We start from the raw sequence: 19,209 nt of genomic DNA, 5'->3' as shown, positions 1-19,209 counted from the left end.
AGGTTGTGGGTTAGCAAAACACAAAACATGGCATGTGGGTGAATAGTTTTGCAAGTCACTGTACACATATGAATAGTTTGGGGAGTGAAATTCTGCTGACAGATTCCGTTAAAGGATTTTCTCCAATCAAAAGAATAGGAGCTGATCATTAGTACCATGCAATGACCTCTACACATTGAAAGGAGCCACGTAGTGTATCTATACCTATAGTATGTTCCAGAGCGCTGTATGTGACAAGTGCAGCTCTCCTCCTCCTCTCCTGGCGCTCTTATGACCCTAAGTGACAAGAGTGAGGAGCTTCCAGCATGATAAAGTGAGACAAGTCTAAACAGATCATGAGGAGACCCTGTTCTGACATTTTATGGGGGCGTTTTCTTTTTTTCCTCTAAGATACTACCTCCTTATGACTGAGCAATGCCATGCAGAGAATAAATGTCCCCATAGAAGAATCTCTGCTAAAGCTCTTTGGTTAAAGGGGAATTTATTTGATCAACTTCAATGGCCCAAATCTCATCGCAATACTATGGAGAAACCAATGTTTAAATCAATTTGTCTACCCTTTTTTGCTGATAGTTTAAAATAAAAAAATATTTTGAAAGGTCTTTTTTGAAGCAGTCAAACATTGTGCTAATACCAAAATGTAATTTTACTCAAAAATAGCAAAAAATATTTGCATTGCCCGATTTATGGAATGTTGTTAGTCCTTACTAGAGATCGCAGGCTGGATTTTCGAATCTCATACGACAGAGGAGTATTGTTAAAATACGTCTGTCTGTGTTTTGTGTACACACTTATAAACATCCAGGGGATAATATTTACTTCTATAGACCGTCTGTACAATTTTACTGTCACTTTAGTTGAAACATAGGAACATAAGTTGAGTAAATTATTTATTTAAAAGTGAAGATTTTTCTGTGGAGTAACTAGAAGAAAATACTACTTTTTTTATGATTCCCCTGTTTATTTGCCGTTATCATTACAACATAGATTAAAAAGAGAAAGACATTCGTGAAAAACAGAAGCTATTGAATGAACTGATCCCGAAATGTTTGTGCTGACTTATCCTCCACACTTTCAGAAATTCTGTACAGGCCTCTGTTTATAGGAGACAGGCCAGTGACATTGGGAATACTTCTCATACCCTTAATACTTTCAGAATTAGATTTCACAATGCAGACGCGAGGTGACACATGCACAAAGCTGTAGTTGCGGTCTCTCATGTTTTAGATGTACCTAAAGACCAGTTTTCTTTCTTCTGACTGCTGGGATCCAGTTCTGATTTCTTTCAATATCAATTCAGATAGAAATATGGAGCATCAATGCAGCCATAAAAATGACCCCCAATAACACAGGATCTGCGTGCACTGGTGATCAGCGGCACACTCCCATGGAATTTAGAGTGGTACTTCTATGTTGTAGCAGACATTCCACGATGCACTCTAAGGGTACCGTCACACAGTGGCATTTTGATCGCTACGACGGCACGATTTGTGACGTTCCAGCGATATATCCGTGATGTTCCAGCGATCTCGCTGTGTCTGACACGCTCCTGCGATCAGGGACCCCGCTGAGAATCGTACGTCGTAGCAGATCGTTTGAAACTTTCTTTCGTCGTCTAGTGTCCCGCTGTGGCGGCATGATCGCATGGTGTAGCAAAGGTGTGCACGATATTGTATACAATGTGCGCATATTAACCAACGGCTTCTACATCGCACATGCGTCATGAAATTATCGCTCCAGCGTCGTACATTGCAAAGTGTGACAGCAGTCTATGACGCTGGAGCGATATTGTTACGATGCTGGAGCGTCACGGATCGTGCCGTCGTAGCGATCAAAATGCCACTGTGTGACGGTACCCTTACAGATGTTGGAAGGGTAATGTCTAGGCCATCCATTTTTATCTTGTTTTGCTCATTCTTAAGGTGATTTATGCCTGTGATGTGCACTGCCAGCTGTTGGCCAGACATATGCAAGGCACAGCAATTACCATAGTCTCAATTACATACAGTGCCTACAAGTAGTATTCAACCCCCTGCAGATTTAGCAGGTTTAATAAGATGCAAATAAGTTAGAGCCTTCAAACTTCAAACAAGAGCAGGATTTATTAACAGATGCATAAATCTTACAAACCAAAAAGTTTTGTTGCTCAGTTAAATTTTTATAAATTTTAAACATAAAAGTGTGGGTCAATTATTATTCAACCCCTAGGTTTAATATTTTGTGGAATAACCTTTGTTTGCAATTACAGCTAATAATCGTCTTTTATAAGACCTGATCAGGCCGGCACAGTTCTCTGGAGTTATCTTGGCCCACTCCTCCATGCAGATCTTCTCCAAGTTATCTAGGTTCTTTGGGTGTCTCATGTGGACTTTAATCTTGAGCTCCTTCCACAAGTTTTCAATTGGGTTAAGGTCAGGAGACTGACTAGGCCACTGCAACACCTTGATTTTTTGCCTCTTGAACCAGGCCTTGGTTTTCTTGGCTGTGTGCTTTGGGTCGTTGTCTTGTTGGAAGATGAAATGACGACCAATCTTAAGATCCTTGATAGAGGAGCGGAGGTTCTTGGCCAAAATCTCCAGGCAGGCCGTGCTATCCATCTTCCCATGGATGCGGACCAGATGGCCAGGCCCCTTGGCTGAGAAACAGCCCCACAGCATGATGCTGCCACCACCATGCTTGACTGTAGGGATGGTATTCTTGGGGTCGTATGCAGTGCCATCCAGTCTCCAAACGTCACGTGTGTGGTTGGCACCAAAGATCTCGATCTTGGTCTCATCAGACCAGAGAACCTTGAACCAGTCAGTCTCAGAGTCCTCCAAGTGATCATGAGCAAACTGTAGACGAGCCTTGACATGACGCTTTGAAAGTAAAGGTTCCTTACGGGCTCGTCTGGAACGGAGACCATTGCGGTGGAGTACGTTACCCATATCAGCATGGGTTTATGAGAAATCGCTCCTGTCAAACCAATCTAATCAGTTTTTATGAAGAGGTAAGCTTTAGGCTGGACCATGGTGAGTCATTGGACGTGGTATATCTCGATTTTTCCAAAGCGTTTGATACCGTGCCGCACAAGAGGTTGGTACACAAAATGAGAATGCTTGGTCTGGGGGAAAATGTGTGTAAATGGGTTAGTAACTGGCTTAGTGATAGAAAGCAGAGGGTGGTTATAAATGGTATAGTCTCTAACTGGGTCGCTGTGACCAGTGGGGTACCGCAGGGGTCAGTATTGGGACCTGTTCTCTTCAACATATTCATTAATGATCTGGTAGAAGGTTTACACAGTAAAATATCGATATTTGCAGATGATACAAAACTATGTAAAGCAGTTAATACAAGAGAAGATAGTATTCTGCTACAGATGGATCTGGATAAGTTGGAAACTTGGGCTGAAAGGTGGCAGATGAGGTTTAACAATGATAAATGTAAGGTTATACACATGGGAAGAAGGAATCAATATCACCATTACACACTGAATGGGAAACCACTGGGTAAATCTGACAGGGAGAAGGACTTGGGGATCCTAGTTAATGATAAACTTACCTGGAGCAGCCAGTGCCAGGCAGCAGCTGCCAAGGCAAACAGGATCATGGGGTGCATTAAAAGAGGTCTGGATACACATGATGAGAGCATTATACTGCCTCTGTACAAATCCCTAGTTAGACCGCACATGGAGTACTGTGTCCAGTTTTGGGCACCGGTGCTCAGGAAGGATATAATGGAACTAGAGAGAGTACAAAGGAGGGCAACAAAATTAATAAAGGGGATGGGAGAACTACAATACCCAGATAGATTAGCGAAATTAGGATTATTTAGTCTAGAAAAAAGACGACTGAGGGGCGATGTAATAACCATGTATAAGTATATAAGGGGACAATACAAATATCTCGCTGAGGATCTGTTTATACCAAGGAAAGTGACGGGCACAAGGGGGCATTCTTTGCGTCTGGAGGAGAGAAGGTTTTTCCACCAACATAGAAGAGGATTCTTTACTGTTAGGGCAGTGAGAATCTGGAATTGCTTGCCTGAGGAGGTGGTGATGGCGAACTCAGTCGAGGGGTTCAAGAGAGGCCTGGATGTCTTCCTGGAGCAGAACAATATTGTATCATACAATTATTAGGTTCTGTAGAAGGACGTAGATCTGGGGATTTATTATGATGGAATATAGGCTGAACTGGATGGACAAATGTCTTTTTTCGGCCTTACTAACTATGTTACTATGTATGTTACTATGTTACTATGTTACTTATGGTATTGACTGTAACCAATGTCCCCACTGCCATGAGATCTTCCCGGAGCTCCTTCCTTGTTGTCCTTGGGTTAGCCTTGACTCTTCGGACAAGCCTGGCCTCGGCATGGTAGGAAACTTTCAAAGGCTGTCCAGGCCGTGGAAGGCTAACAGTAGTTCCATAAGCCTTCCACTTCCGGATGATGCTCCCAACAGTGGAGACAGGTAGGCCCAACTCCTTGGAAAGGGTTTTGTACCCCTTGCCAGCCTTGTGACCCTCCACGATCTTGTCTCTGATGGCCTTGGAATGCTCCTTTGTCTTTCCCATGTTGACCATGTATGAGTGCTGTTCACAAGTTTGGGGAGGGTCTTAAATAGTCAGAAAAGGCTGGAAAAAGAGATAATTAATCCAAACATGTGAAGCTCATTGTTCTTTGTGCCTGAACTACTTCTTAATACTTTAGGGGAACCAAACAGAATTCTGGTGGGTTGAGGGGTTGAATAATAAATGACCCTCTGAAAAGACTTTTCACAATTTAAAAAAAAATAAACAAAGAAATAACATTCTTTTTTGCTGCAGTGCATTTCACACTTCCAGGCTGATCTACAGTCCAAATGTCACAATGCCAAGTTAATTCCAAATGTGTAAACCTGCTAAATCTGCAGGGGGTTGAATACTACTTGTAGGCACTGTATATGCAGGCTTGGACTGGCCCATTGCGTAATAGGGCAATGCCCCGGTGGGCAGTACTTGGCATAATTCACTTGATTCACTCTGTACAAAAAAGTAGCATCTCATCATTCATTAACCAAACTACCCAATTTATTATTGTATAGAGCAGTGGTCCATAACCTTTCTGACCTTGAGAGCCACATTAAGCTTAGAGAGAGGGTCGCGAGCCACATTCAGCACTGAGAGAGGGTCGCGAGCCACATCCAGCTCCCACCCTCTTCATAGTGTCAATCAATGCCCCCATTACAGGTATAATGATAACCAAAGCTTTTCCACAGAAATCACTCCAGAGCCGTACACCGAGATCCAGGGGTTCCCACAATACCCCCATTCAGTATTCTCTCAACACACTGTCACATCCAGCTTTGAGCAGTGCCTCCTCTAACAGGTAGTACAAACCTCCAGCGTACCATACCTAAAACATCTCGAAACCCCTAAGACCAGTAAATGTGCATCCAGATCTGCAATTCTGTGCAGGGCTACTCACAAAAATTCACCATTTTGAGATGTGGTCTTGATACCTGTTTGCTAGACCTAAACCTAATGCATCAAGCCGGCAGACAGTTGCGAGCCACAATTCATGGGGCCGCGAGCCACATGTGGCTCCAGAGATACAGGTTGGGGACTCCTGGTATAGAGATATAGGTAAATTTGTGGACAAGGGTAGTGTAATATTTGTATGCAGATGAAAAGTGAGCCCCCCAAAGTCAATGTTACTTTTGGGCCCTTGGCACCCCTGTCCAACACTGGGGAAAACTTTAAGACTGTATAGTAAAAATATGAAATCTATATCATGACATCATTCATTACTGCTAAAGATAACATAGAAAATGTATCTTATATATCCTAATATAGCCAAAGAAAATGTATATTATATACAGTAAGCTAGTATTTCCTGAAGATTGTTCACATGTCCATTTGGAAGCTCCAGTTCTCTGTTCAATTTTAGGAAAAGACAAGCAAAAGTCATTCCCCAAATGTATCCTTTTTCTTACCCGTGCAAACAGAACCAGAGGGACAATGTCAAATATTAAGGTCTTGTCTGATTTCTGTTTGATGTCAGATTTTAAAATGGAAGGAAAAACACAGTGAATTTTTCTTCTGTTAAAAAAAATGATATCACAAAAATAAACAGATAGATTCCAAAATAATTAATGGGGCCATTTTGCTTCCATTTGCATCCGTTACCAAACAAGTCCAATTTGGACAATTTCATACGTATGTATGTTCCAAGAACCGGATAGTATAAAATAGACACATGAACAAAGCCTGAAAGGTTTTCAAACAACACAAAAAGCATAAAAAACATTTTTTAGAAAACTATCCTTCTATTCAAATAAATTAAAACTAAATTATCAATAGCATATATAGGCTAGTAGCATATACTTTGTATGGTGTATTTTGCCTCCTATGGAAAATAAACCTTGTAACAGGTGTATATATATTTTATATAACCATAATAATAATAATAATAATAATAAATCTTAATTTATATAGCGCCAACATATTCCGCAGCGCTTTACAGTTTAACAGTTTCAAACACAACAGTCATAAGTAACAACGTTAACAATACAATAATTAAAGCAAAATAAAACGACCCTGCTCGTGACAGCTTATAATCTACAATGAGGTGGGGGAGATACAAAGCACAGGTGTGCATTTACAATGATGTATTTACAATGATGGTCCAGCCATCTTTAGGGGGTGGGGGATAGATGGTTATAGTGAATTGGCTACACACACACAAACATAACATGACTTTGATTACTGAATGTGATAGGCCGCTCTGAACAAATGTGTTGTGAGCGAGCGCCTAAAACTATGCAAATTGTGGATGGTCCTAATATCTTGGGGTAGAGCATTCCAGAGGATTGGCGCAGCGCGAGAGAAGTCTTGGAGTCAGGAGTGAGAGGTACGGATTAGTGCAGAGGTTAGTCGAAAGTCATTTGCAGAGCGCAGTGGTCATCTAGGACGATAGACCGAAATAAGGGAGGAGATGTATGGGGGTGCCGCACTGTGGAGAGCTTTGTGGGTGAGAACAAGTACTTTGAATTGTATCCTGTAATGAATGGGCAGCCAGTGTAATGACTGGCGAAGAGCGGATGCATCTGAGTAATGACTAGCGAGATGGACGACCCTGGCTGCTGCATTAAGGATGGACTGGAGAGGGGAAAGTCGAGTAAGGGGGAGGCCAATTAGTAGAGCATTACAGTAGTCCAGACGGGAGTGGATCAGGGCGACAGTGAGGGTTTTTGTTGTTTTCATGGTGAGAAAAGGGCAGATTCTAGAAATGTTCTTTAGGTGTAAGAGGCACAAGCAGGCAAGAGATTGTATATGGGCGGTGAAGGAGAGATCGGAGTCAAACATAACACCCAGACAGCGCGCCTGCTGCCAGGGTGTTATTATGGTGCCACCCACGGAGAGGGAAATGTCAGATTTAGGGAGGTTAGTAGATGGCGGGAGCAGAAGAAGTTCAGTTTTGGAGAGGTTGAGTTTCAGATAGAGAGCGGACATGATGTTGGAGACTGCAGACAGACAGTCAGTGGCGTTCTGTAACAGACAGTCAGTGGCGTTTTGTAGTACAGCGGGAGTAAGGTCAGGGGATGACATGTATAGTTGTGTGTCATCGGCATAAAGATGGCACTGAAAGCCAAATCTGCTGATGGTCTGTCCAATAGGGGCCGTGTAGAGAGAGAAGAGAAGGGGGCCAATAACTGAGCCCTGAGGTACCCCGACAGTGAGAGGAAGAGGAGATGAAGTGGAGCCAGAGTACAGAACACTGAAGGAGCGGTCAGAAAGGTAGGAGGAGAACCAAGAGAGAGCAGTGTCCTTAATGCCAAGTGACTGGAGCCTAGAGAGTAGGAGAGGGTAGTCAACAGTGTCGAAAGCTGCAGAAAGGTCGAGAAGAATGAGCAGAGAGTGGTCACCGTTATGTTTTGCTGTCAGAAGGTCATTGGTCACTTTGATGAGTGCAGTTTCTGTCGAACTTAGGGGGCGGAAACCGGACTGTGAAGGGTCTAGGGGGGAGTGAGTGGAGAGGTAACTGGTAAGGCGGGAGTATATCAGTCGCTCCAAGGGTTTTGAGATGAAGGGGAGATTGGAGACTGGTCTGTAGTTGTTTGTGCAGGATGGGTCGAGGGTGGGTTTCTTATATATTGTACAGTTTGGGAATCACATTAATGGTACAATAGAATCTGTATCTTATAATAATTAAATCTATACCAAATAGCACATAACTTCAACTCTATTAAAAAACTAACAAGTCCCATTAGTCCCTGTAATACAAATACGAATACACCTATACAATAATATATGTATAATTATATAATTATATATTATTTGGACCTAATAATAATACAATTCCTACCATTTTTAGTAACCTTGGGTGAAGGTTTAGCGGAAAAGCTATGGACAATACAAATTTTATACATGCACAGGCATGCAACGACAACACATCGGTCAGGTTTCACTCACTATTGCTGGGCTTATAATGAAGCAAATAATATATCTCTACTATGGTTGCTATCTGCAGATGTATGACTGTCATGAGCTCAGCTCTGAACACTCGGCACAGCTCAGGACAATGCAGCTTCCCCTTTAATTAGATTCCAAGCTCGGTGCGGAGGAGTCAAGCTCCCCATCGCTGTACTCATTAGGGCAGTAAGCTCTCACGGTAAGAAGCTCCTCTGTCGATGGGACCGCGTGTGGCTCCTCACTATTATTTACAGACCCAAACATAATGTAACCAACTACTGTATTTCGGCTATCTCTTACAATTATAAGTTGGTATACTGGGGTCTATGAATTTGCTCATTATCTTGTCTGGTTTATCAATTGGGCTGCGAAGCAGAATCACATTCCTGTGTGTCTCGGTAAAACCACCGGGCTTCCACATATAGTGTAGATAAGGCTGGCTATATATAAGAACTGCTTTGATTCTTTTTTCTACGCACCACTTCTTGTCTCTTGTGGGGCAAGTGCTGTTTTTCTCACAAGCCTATATTTTAACAGAAAACCTTTACAGCAGTATCAGTACCCTAATGATGATTTTGTCTTCTATATTTTGCTATGTATAGGATTTGACCTAAGAGAAAGGGGAAATACGGGGCGCTATCTAAGCCAGTATTAAAAGACAAAGATCAGAATGAGGTGACACCATTTTTGCTCACCTTATAGAGTTGTACACAGAGGCACAACTTTGGAAAAAGCGAATCGCTAGTATGGTTCCTCAATGGTGGCTTGCTGACGGCGTGCTTGCCATGGCCGGTTCTAGAGAGTAGAGTAGAAGAGGAAGTGAACCAAGTCAAGGGCGCTTCCACTTGATGAGAACAAGGATCCACAAGCAAAAAATGGATTATTTTATTGTAAAGAGTCTGACATAGAATTTATAATATGAATATGAATATAGAATATGAATATAGAATATGTAAAAGTTCTACAAGAAACACAACTCGTTTCGGCAATATAGCCTTCATCAGGTGTTTACTTGTGGATCCTTGTTCTCATCAAGTGGAAGCGTCCTTGGCTTGGTTCACTTCATCCTCTTCTAAATTTTGTTATTTGGCAAAAAATGGGGGTTAAACCCCACCTGATCAAACATTACTTGCCTATCCTAAGGATGAGATTTATGTTTGACTTCCGAATAATACTTTTAAAGAGTACCTAATCTCCTCACAAGTGATATTCATCAATTCTTAGGATAGGTCACCAATATTACATTGGTGTGGGTTTGACACCCAGCACCCCCATTGAACAGCTGGTATTAGCTCCAACTGCAGTTTTTGTAAATTAAACAGAGCTGCACTAAGAAGGTCAACGTCATGTGTAGGGGCCACTGGCGGATACTGCTTGTCAGTTCCTATTTGCTTGAAAAGGAGCTGATCTGCAGGACCACTGCACACTGAACACAGCTGCACAGTGCTGCTCTGTTTCACGTTTACATGCAACCACCACCGGAGCTCATAACAACTGTTCAGTGGGGGCACCACCATTGCAGCCGCTAGCAGCTGTTCATGATATGAAGGGTGTTGAACTCCCACTGTCTAATATTGATGAACTAGACTATGGATGTCATCAATGTAATATGACCAGACAACCCTTTCAAGAAGGTACAGCTGTACAATTGTAGGGAGTGGAATAGCTCATTTACATTTGCCATAATAGTTGAACATCAAAAATACCATTAAGATGGTCTTTTGGTTTTTCACTGGATAGGTGATAGTTCTTAGACCAGTGTGTGTCCTGATGCTGGGACCCTCACTGATCCCTAGAACAGGTGAATTCTATTCTATCCTCCGTTCACTTATAGTCATATGACTGCGGCCACGAAGATCTGAATGGAGAAGATTGTTGTGCAAACACCATGCTGCTCCATTCATTGGGTATAGGATCTAACAATTTTGACCCATCCACCGGATAGGTGATAATTCCTGGGGACTGGATTACTCCTTTCATTTCATATTATTTTATCACAAGCGGTTAGATTGAATGCTCAATGTATCTAGCCTGTAATCCTACCTGGATAGCCTAAATTCAGCCCACAGGAATAAAACCAGCAGCAACAGGTAAAACATTTAAGAGCAATTATGGTATTTACAGAAAATCACCTTCAACATGTTTAAAGAGAAATGTACAGTGTGGATTTTGGGAGCGAGAACCACGGCAGTGTCACCAAAGGCCGTAAGAAATCCATCCCGAGTGCAGTGTCTGATTGAAATGTCTTCAGTGTGGTAAAAAGGAACGTTCCCCATTAAATGCAGATTGGCAGCTATGACCGCTGACGTTTATAGACTGGGTTATGATGTCCAGCTAAGAACAAATTGCCCACTGTTTAGAATTTCATATTCTGCTCGGGAAAATGTGAATGTAGGTTCAATATATTTTCTATATGTCTAATACTCAGCGTTAGCTGCCACATATTTAGCTTATAGTTTCCCTGGCTCAGATTCTAAACTAGAAGGCCTAGGAATCCCCATTGTTACTTCCAGTTTATTCCACCTTCTTCTTCATGTGATCTTTCTTTTATCACTGCAGAAGGACTACAGCTGGTGGTGCGGCTGGAAGCATTTATGGCACTTTCTGACCCCTCGTCTATTAATCTCTTTGTGGTCCCCCCCGTACTTTGGCTTCATTAGATTCAAAGCAATCTTCAGTTTTTTCTTTAACTATCACAATTGTATAACTGGATGTGTAATTAAAGGCCACATATTCTCTTAGAACTCTAAATGCTTCACCAATACAAGGTATGTAGTCATAAAATGCTCAGTGACATGTAATATATAAATGTATTTTCTTCTTGTGTATCTCCCCCTAATTTATGCACGTAATATGGTACATGAGCATATGTTAGTACACTAATACTAACAAATATACATGTCAACTGTATTCAGACCAGGAAAATAGGGCAAAATATACAAAAATCTGGTAATTACAAATATTATATACGTTTTACAACTCCTGGGCTTTAGTGCAGATTTTTAAGCCAAAGTCAGGAGTGGATGCAGAAAAAAAAAATACTAATTCTGATTTCAGCCTCTAATGATGAATTTTCCCACTGCAGATTTGTTGCAAACATTTTCTAAGACTGAAAATCAGTGTTACTCATCTAAATGAAACATCTTGGGCACGTGCATGGATTTCTGCAAGCATTACTCAGAATAACAGGACTGATGCAAAAATGCCTGCAACATAGCTGCCATGGAGTGACGTAACCAGCAGAGGCAGGGGCCAGGATCTTTAACAATCCAACCAATCCCGTCCCTTTCATCATTGGATTTCCACCCACTCTTGTAGCACATACACATACAGAGGATGCAGTGTGGGAAGGTCTGGGGGTGATGAGTGGGGGGTGTCACAGAGGGTGCATTGCAGGATTGCCCTGCCATGATAAGCAGGAGGCTGTCGCAGTGTGTGGCACTGCATGATTACCCAGTGAGTGATTAGCATTTTTTTGCCCTGCAACTGTTGGCTCCATGTCAGCCTCTAGACCAATAGATCCGCCCCTGCAGTCGCATGTAGACATGCCCTACGGCTACGATCACATCTAGATAGTGTGCTGTGTGCCCAGTAGACTGTACACTGACCAGTGGTGGTAATGAGCCAGTACACAAGCGATTTTCAACAGTGTGGGGGGGAAGGATAAATTGCACTAGTCTCTGCTATTTTAACTAAACACCACTATTTTTAATTGTTGATATCCCTTGCACCTGTCTCTGATGTGGAAGAGCTGTAGCTTGTTGACGTGACAGGTCTGAAACACTGGGCCTAAGGCCATGCTCGTATGTTCAGTATTTGTAAGCCAAAACCAGGAGTGGGTGATAAATACAGAAGTGGTGACGTGTTTCTGTTACACTTTTCCTCTGATTGTTCCACTCCGGGCTTTGGCTTCCAAATATTGAGTGTGTGAACGTGGCCTTAGAACGGTTGTCTCATCAGGACTAGCCCTTCTGTAAACAGTAGCCCAGAAACCCAATACGATTAGCATATCAGGGAAAGTTTCATCTAGCAATAAATCTCCTTTGTAGCAGCTGCTGCACAGAAAATGCCTCACATGGTACCAGAATGCGAGTCCCACTTACTAAGCCGTTATCTTCTTGGGCTTACAGAAGATGAGTTCCGAACAGTAGGACAGCCATATGCACTAATAAGATATTCCATGTAGTTGCTGTTTGGATAAAACGATTTTTCCTAGACTAGTTGTATTCACTTATTTCTCCAGATCGTACTCAGGTGATATAAAGGGGTAACCATTAGAGAGGAGCGAATTTGCTTGGGTTCCCTCTCATTCGGCCAGCTATAGCACATGCCAAATAAACTGCAGGGGGAACCCGGCTTCCTGGATCACGTGGCCGAACAGCGACGCAGCTGTGTGTATCCCAGCTGTGTTACCGTCATGACACATGCATGGAGAGCCTGTTTGTTGGGCACCCCATGCATGTGTTGTGACTCTCACACAGCCAGGACACATGCAGCTGCAGCGCCGATCAACTGATCGGCCGGCGCCATCCAGGAAGCAGAGTTCCCTCTGCAGCTTATTTGGCAAGCTCTATAAGAGGGAACTCGAACATATTCGCTCAACTTTAGTAACCATTAGTGATGAGCGAGTGTTCTCATTGCTCAGGTGACCTCTGAGTATTTGACTGCTCAGAGATTTAGTTTTCATCACACAGCCTTAGTATATGTGGGGATTCCCTAGCAACCAGGCAACCCCCACATGTATTCAGCCTGGCTAATAGCTGTAAATCATTAAGCTGCCGCAATGAAAACTAAATCTCCGAACACTAACAAATACTTGGGAGACCACCCGAGCGTGCTCTGGAAATCCAGAGAAACGAGTACACTCGCTCATCACTAGTAACCATCTGGTTTTGGGTTACACCATTTGCCAATATGAAGGATATTGTTTTCCTGTGAAACTATTTTGCAGCATTTTTAATTAGATCACCTCCAAACAGGGGGCAGAGAGGAATTCTGGGAAATTCTGACATGACATTCTAGCTCTAGTGTGTGTAAGATCGGTGTGGTATAGACGCAGTCTCAAACACAGCTTACACAGACGCGGTGCACAAACCATGACCGGGAGGACTTCTAGGAAAACGAAGAGCATCGCATTTCAGCTGTAGACATCAAGGTCAGCTCTGGATGACAATCAGTTTCTTTAGCTTTGCAAAGGGGTGAAAGGGTAGAGGCAAAAGCTGGATGGTGTAATCCTTGTAAGGCATTCCATGTGTTCATACGGAGTGATACAATGTCGCATAGCCTTACCTTCCGAACCTATACCCAACACCTTGGCTTGGCACTTGTCTGTATTCCTAGACGTCATACACCAGAGTGGCAGGAGCTTACCATCGATCATTTGAATTGTACGCTTACTACATCGCTATCAGACCCATAATGAACAGTAATGATATTAGATGGAAATGGGCCCTATGGGGTGCTCAATCCCATCAAAAACACAAAAAAATAACAATCTGTTAATATTAATAAATTAAAAAAAAGGCAAGAAAGGAATTATGTTCTCCAATAATTTGTTTTACCATACACTCTAATTTTCCTGGAGAAACAAAGAGGTTATCAGTCTGCATACAGTATTCCTCGAAATTTCCTAGACAGAACAAGCCGTGACACTTACTCATTACTTGAAAGAATGGCCTGCCAAGATTTTATTTCCCTACTTGCGCTGTACGTGTTCAGAATAGAAGTCGTGGTGTTACATTTTGGATTTTTTTTATCCTAAGCGCCAGGACCAATGCAGTTGAATTTCAGTCCCTGGCGCCTCCCCTGCAACAGTCCCAGCTCTGGGAAGACTGAGCATCCTCCACATAGGAACACACAATAAAGGCAACAGCAATCAGATTTAAGGGTTCAGTTCCAGCTGATTTTATTTCCTTTAAAAAAAAGTTATTTACAGAAGAATATCAACAATCTGACAGGCAGTGAAATAACCATGGTTAGCTGGCATCAAGGTATGCCCCAAATCTTTGTATTGTGGATTGATGGTTAGACAAAAAGTATTTTACACGGCATATTGCACAGGATGAATTACAAAAAAAAAATGTAAAAAAAAAAAAAAAAAAAATCAGGTTAAAAACAGAGCTGCCTGCTCCGGCAGAAGTCCTAGTGCCTGTCATGTATTACATACATAAAACACACAATCTTTTTTTTTTTGTCTTTTTTTTTGCTTATTATAATAGACTTATAAAGTACAAAGATGTTTTCACTTTCTTGGTTTTTTTTTCGTCTTTTTTTTTTTTCATCTTAAAACACAATAGCTAGAAACCTGAATACATATGCTATCATCATGCCCAAAAGAGACTAAAACAATCATAGTTTAGCGACAAGTAGAAAGGATTAAATAGTCAAATACGAGAATGAAAATGCAGTACATAGTGTCGCGAACTCAAATCGGCATTTAGATAGGTCCAGTGGTTTAAACGGCACGGTTTTTTTTATTTATTTCTTGTATTATAAAAAAAGTGCAAATATGTGGTCTAGAAGTTAAAGCTACAGGATCCCTTTTTTTTTTGCTTAGAATGTGCACTGGTTGCTTTAAAGCATTGACTACAGACTCGGCTCGCTTCTTTAAGGGTAAGAAAGGAAAAAAAAAAGCCTCTGATAATAAGAACAAGTGCTAAGAATAAAAAGAAAAAAAAAACAAGTGTGTGGCTTAATGTTCTACCCCTGCGTTTACCAACTGGAAACAGGCAACTAACATTATTCCTCTCCTCCTTGAAGCATTAACAGTGCCAAACCCAACGTGCTGCCAACTATTCCGCAGAGGAGATGGCGGCACAATAAGAAAAAAAAAAAAAACCCTCTGAAGTGGAGTTAGAAAGCTATATAAATACTACACAAGATTATTGATACAAAGTTTTGTTTTTTTTTTTAAGTTTTTAACCGATATACAGTGTATGAGGAACACTCTGGAGGTGACCCAGTGCACTAGGCTGAAGGGATGCTGTGACTTTAAGAAGCCTGCAGACTGAAGTGTGTAAACATGGAGGAAGTACAAGGCTGGTGGTAGTTTATTATTACTGTTTGGTGGAGATCTCATCCAGCCTCCCTGTTTGTAGTATCCACAGGTCATTCAAAACTGCAATCGAAACCGGTTAAAACACCCCCTTTATAGATTTTTTACAAAAATACACTGAGAAAATAATCAAACGTTTGTTGTTTTTTTTTTTCATCTCTGTTTTTGTTTTGTTTTTTTCTTTAAAAGTGTCAAAAGTCTACATTTAAATATAAAAAATTAAAAGTTAAAACTCTAGCCCTTCGGTGAAGGAGACGTAAAAAAAAATGGTGTAAAACAAAAAAAAAAAAAGGGAAACGGATAGAAAGGAGAAGTTTGGCCAGTATAAATAGGTCCACATAGAAAATGGGAGCTGGAGTACATCTACAAGGAAAGGGGGCAACACTAGGGGGTCACCAATGAGAAAGGGAACCCAAAAACGAACAGTCTGCCCGTGTACAGCTGCTGAGAACACACACATACTCTGAGGAGAAGTCATTTGGTCCTGAATCATTAGAGAAGAACAAGTCCAGCACAGATTTGAGTTGCGTTTGAATCCTTAAAAAAGAGTTAATGAGAAAAAAGCTGGTGATTTTCGTAGGAATCAAACATAGCGCCACCTATCGGCTGTAGAGTATCCTAACACTAAAACTGTTCAACAGTCTTACAGAAACCGGAAAGATAGACAGGAGAACATGCTATATTATTAACCCACCAGTGACACCACCACGAGTCGGAGAAACACGCCGTAAAGAGCCCCCCAGGTACCACATAAATATGTAACAACATCAGGTGCCCTCCGTCCTGGGCCTCTCCTTGTGCTCCGTGCCAGGACCGGGCGGCCCGCTGCAGCCGCCCCTAAGTGCCATGTTCCGTCGGGCCGCCGCGCTCAGTACGTGAACACCAGGTTGGAGATGCTGGACTCCAGCCAGTCCCCGGAGATCAGCTCGCTCACCTCCGGCGTGCAGTAGTCCGGGAACTCGAAGTGCGAGCCGGCGCCCGCCTCCACGGTGAAGTCCAGGTCCCGGTCCAGGGCGGAGGCGCTCAGGCTGCTGCTGCTGCTGCCCAGGGACATGCTGGAGAAGCCCGGGCTGGGGTGCAGCTCCAGCAGATCGTCCTCCAGCTCCTCGTCCGAGGAGGAAGAAGAGGAGGATGCGGGGGAGGACGCCGCCGAGGAGGAGGAGGAGTGCGAGGAGGACGGGGCCGGGGAGGACGCCCTCGGGTAGCCGTCCGGAGAGTCCGGGGAGCTGTGCAGGGAGCCGGCCCCGTCGTCGTACAGGCTGAGCGGGTCGCTGGCCTCGCCGGAGCTGCAGCTGAGCGTGGGGCTGGCGGGCACGGCCATGGGGGACGAGCCGGGGGCGCCGAAGATGTAGAGCCGGGGCTTGGGCTTCTTGGGCTCGGGCGGCCGGCTGCCGGCGCTGCGGGACTTGTACAGGGAGTGGTGGGCCAGGATGCCCGGCGGGCCGCCCACGAGCAGCTTGGAGTGCGGCTTGCTGCACAGCTTGGCGCCGCCGCTCTTCTTCCCCGCGGGCTTGGCGGAGCTGCAGCCGCCCGGGGTCCCGCAGCTGCCCGGGGTCCCGCTCCCCGCGCCGGGGCTGCCGCAGCTCTTGGCCGCCCCGGACTTCACCTTCTTCCTGGGCCGGTACTTGTAGTCCGGGTAGTCGGCCATGTGCTTGAGCCGCAGCCGCTCGGCCTCCCGGATGAAGGGGATCTTGTCGCTGTCCGTCAGCAGCTTCCAGCGCTTGCCCAGCCGCTTGGAGATCTCGGCGTTGTGCATGTCCGGGGACTGCTCCATGATCTTCCGCCGCTCGATCTGCGACCACACCATGAACGCGTTCATCGGCCGCTTGATGTGGCCGCTGGGGGTCTTGCACCAGCTCGGGTCGTCAGCTTTGCCCCCGGTGGAGGCAGTGGAGCCCGGGGTGGGGGAAGAGGCCATGTCCAGCTCGATGCCCACCCCGGAGCCCGTGCTCTCTCCCGCCAGCAGCGCCTCCGTGTTCTCCGCGCCGCTGCTCTGCTGCACCATGGTGACGAGGGAGCGTCCCGGCGGCGTGTCCCGGTCACTGGCAGCCCCAGCAGCCGCGGGCCGGCATCGCTCTGTCCTTATGACTTATGAGCTGTGGGCTCGGGGTGATTAGTTTGTACGGCTCCAGTCCAGCAGTGGACAGAATCCCAGGCAGGCGGAGAGGCGTGTGCCCTGAGGAGAGCGGGGGCTACACACACCGCTGCTCGGGAGACATGGGCTCTGGCACAGCAGCCGCCGCTCTCCATACAGCTAACAGCTCTACTCTACGAGGCTTCGCGTCCCTTTATCCCTTCCCCGGGCTCCGCGCAGCCAATCGCGGGCTGTTTCTAACGTTTCCTCGTGCCAAACCCCGCCCCCTCACCGTCTATTGGCTGGGAACGCGATGCAATAATAATCACAGCGTGCAATGAGAAGCTCCAGAGCTGACCTCATTCCGATTCACACTGCAAAGTTTCCTGCGAAGCCGGGGAGAAGACACAAGACAGCCCCACACTGCGTGCACACCCGGGAGAAGACAGCCCCACACTGCGTGCACACCCGGGAGAAGACAGCCCCACACTGCGTGCACACCCGGGCCGCTCCACCGGGGAGAAGACAGCCCCACACTGCGTGCACACCCGGGAGAAGACAGCCCCACACTGCGTGCACACCCGGGCCGCTCCACCGGGGAGAAGACAGCCCCACACTGCGTGCACACCCGGGAGAAGACAGCCCCACACTGCGTGCACACCCGGGAGAAGACAGCCCCACACTGCGTGCACACCCGGGCCGCTCCACCGGGGAGAAGACAGCCCCACACTGCGTGCACACCCGGGCCGCTCCGGTGCTCACTGCGCTACGGTATATATACGGCATGGGTCGCCATCCTACTGCACATTAGCTACATATAGGGCAGGAGCTGTGCCTGGGTGACACCGTGTCTGCCACTATTCCCACACTAGCCCTGTGTATCCGTACAGCACGCGTGTGTACATGCTGGTGTGTCCTCTGTACAGTGCAGGTGGTGGATGTTTGTATATAGAGTCAACGCTGTGTAGTGTGCAGTGCAGATGTCGGGGTGTGCAGGAGTGTGGATACACCAGGCTGCAGGGTTTCATGTTGCCAGTTTTTTTTTTTTTTATAACCTACACGCCCACTGCCTGTCAGACAACACTATCCATGGTATCAGCGTCCTATCAGTGCCTGCACACCAACACTGCTGGCCATATGTGACGGTACACTGCCTGTATACACACTGCACCCCCCGCATTACCCCTCTCCATACACCTGTGCACAAACATGCATCTCCAGCACACACATTGTGCACACCTTGCCTTCTGTCCTCTGTGGTAATAATAACACAGGTATTGATACTTGTCCCCCCTGGTCCCCGTCCTGTGGTAATGCTTGTCCCCCCTGGTCCCCGTCCTGTGGTAATGCTTGTCCCCCCTGGTCCCCGTCCTGTGGTAATGCTTGTCCCCCCTGGTCCCCGTCCTGTGGTAATCCTTCTCCCCCCTGGTCCCCGTCCTGTGGTAATGCTTGTCCCCCCTGGTCCCTTCCCTGTGGTAATCCTTGCCCCCCCCCCCGGTCCCCGTCCTGTGGTAATTCTTGTCCCCCTGATCCCTGCCCTGTGGTAATCCTTCTCCCCCCTGGTCCCCATCCTGTGGTAATCCTTGCCCCCTCCTGATCCCTGTCCTGTGGTAATTCTTGTCCCCTCCTGGTCCCTTCCCTGTGGTAAT

General features: G+C 45.2%; 1 protein-coding gene across 1 annotated transcript; it reads right to left on the bottom strand.

The window, feature by feature from the left end:
• Positions 1 to 14,312: 14,312 nt before the first annotated feature.
• Positions 14,313 to 17,761, bottom strand: SOX4 (SRY-box transcription factor 4). Its single transcript, XM_069730863.1, has one exon. The coding sequence runs from the start codon at positions 17,489 to 17,491 to the stop codon at positions 16,355 to 16,357; it is 1,137 nt and encodes a 378-aa protein (XP_069586964.1). The 5' UTR covers positions 17,492 to 17,761; the 3' UTR covers positions 14,313 to 16,354.
• Between the last annotated feature and the right edge of the window lie 1,448 nt (positions 17,762 to 19,209).

This window comes from Ranitomeya imitator, chromosome 6 (assembly GCF_032444005.1).
Source record: "Ranitomeya imitator isolate aRanImi1 chromosome 6, aRanImi1.pri, whole genome shotgun sequence".
In the NCBI taxonomy this organism is placed as follows: domain Eukaryota; kingdom Metazoa; phylum Chordata; class Amphibia; order Anura; family Dendrobatidae; genus Ranitomeya; species Ranitomeya imitator.
The sequence above is the reverse complement of the archived record's forward strand: the minus strand, read 5'-3'. Positions and strand labels throughout refer to the sequence as shown.

Coding starts and splice junctions, on each gene's coding strand:
- SOX4 (XM_069730863.1), bottom strand. CDS start 17,491: ATGGTGCAGCAGAGCAGCGGCGCGGAGAACACGGAGGCGCTGCTGGCG.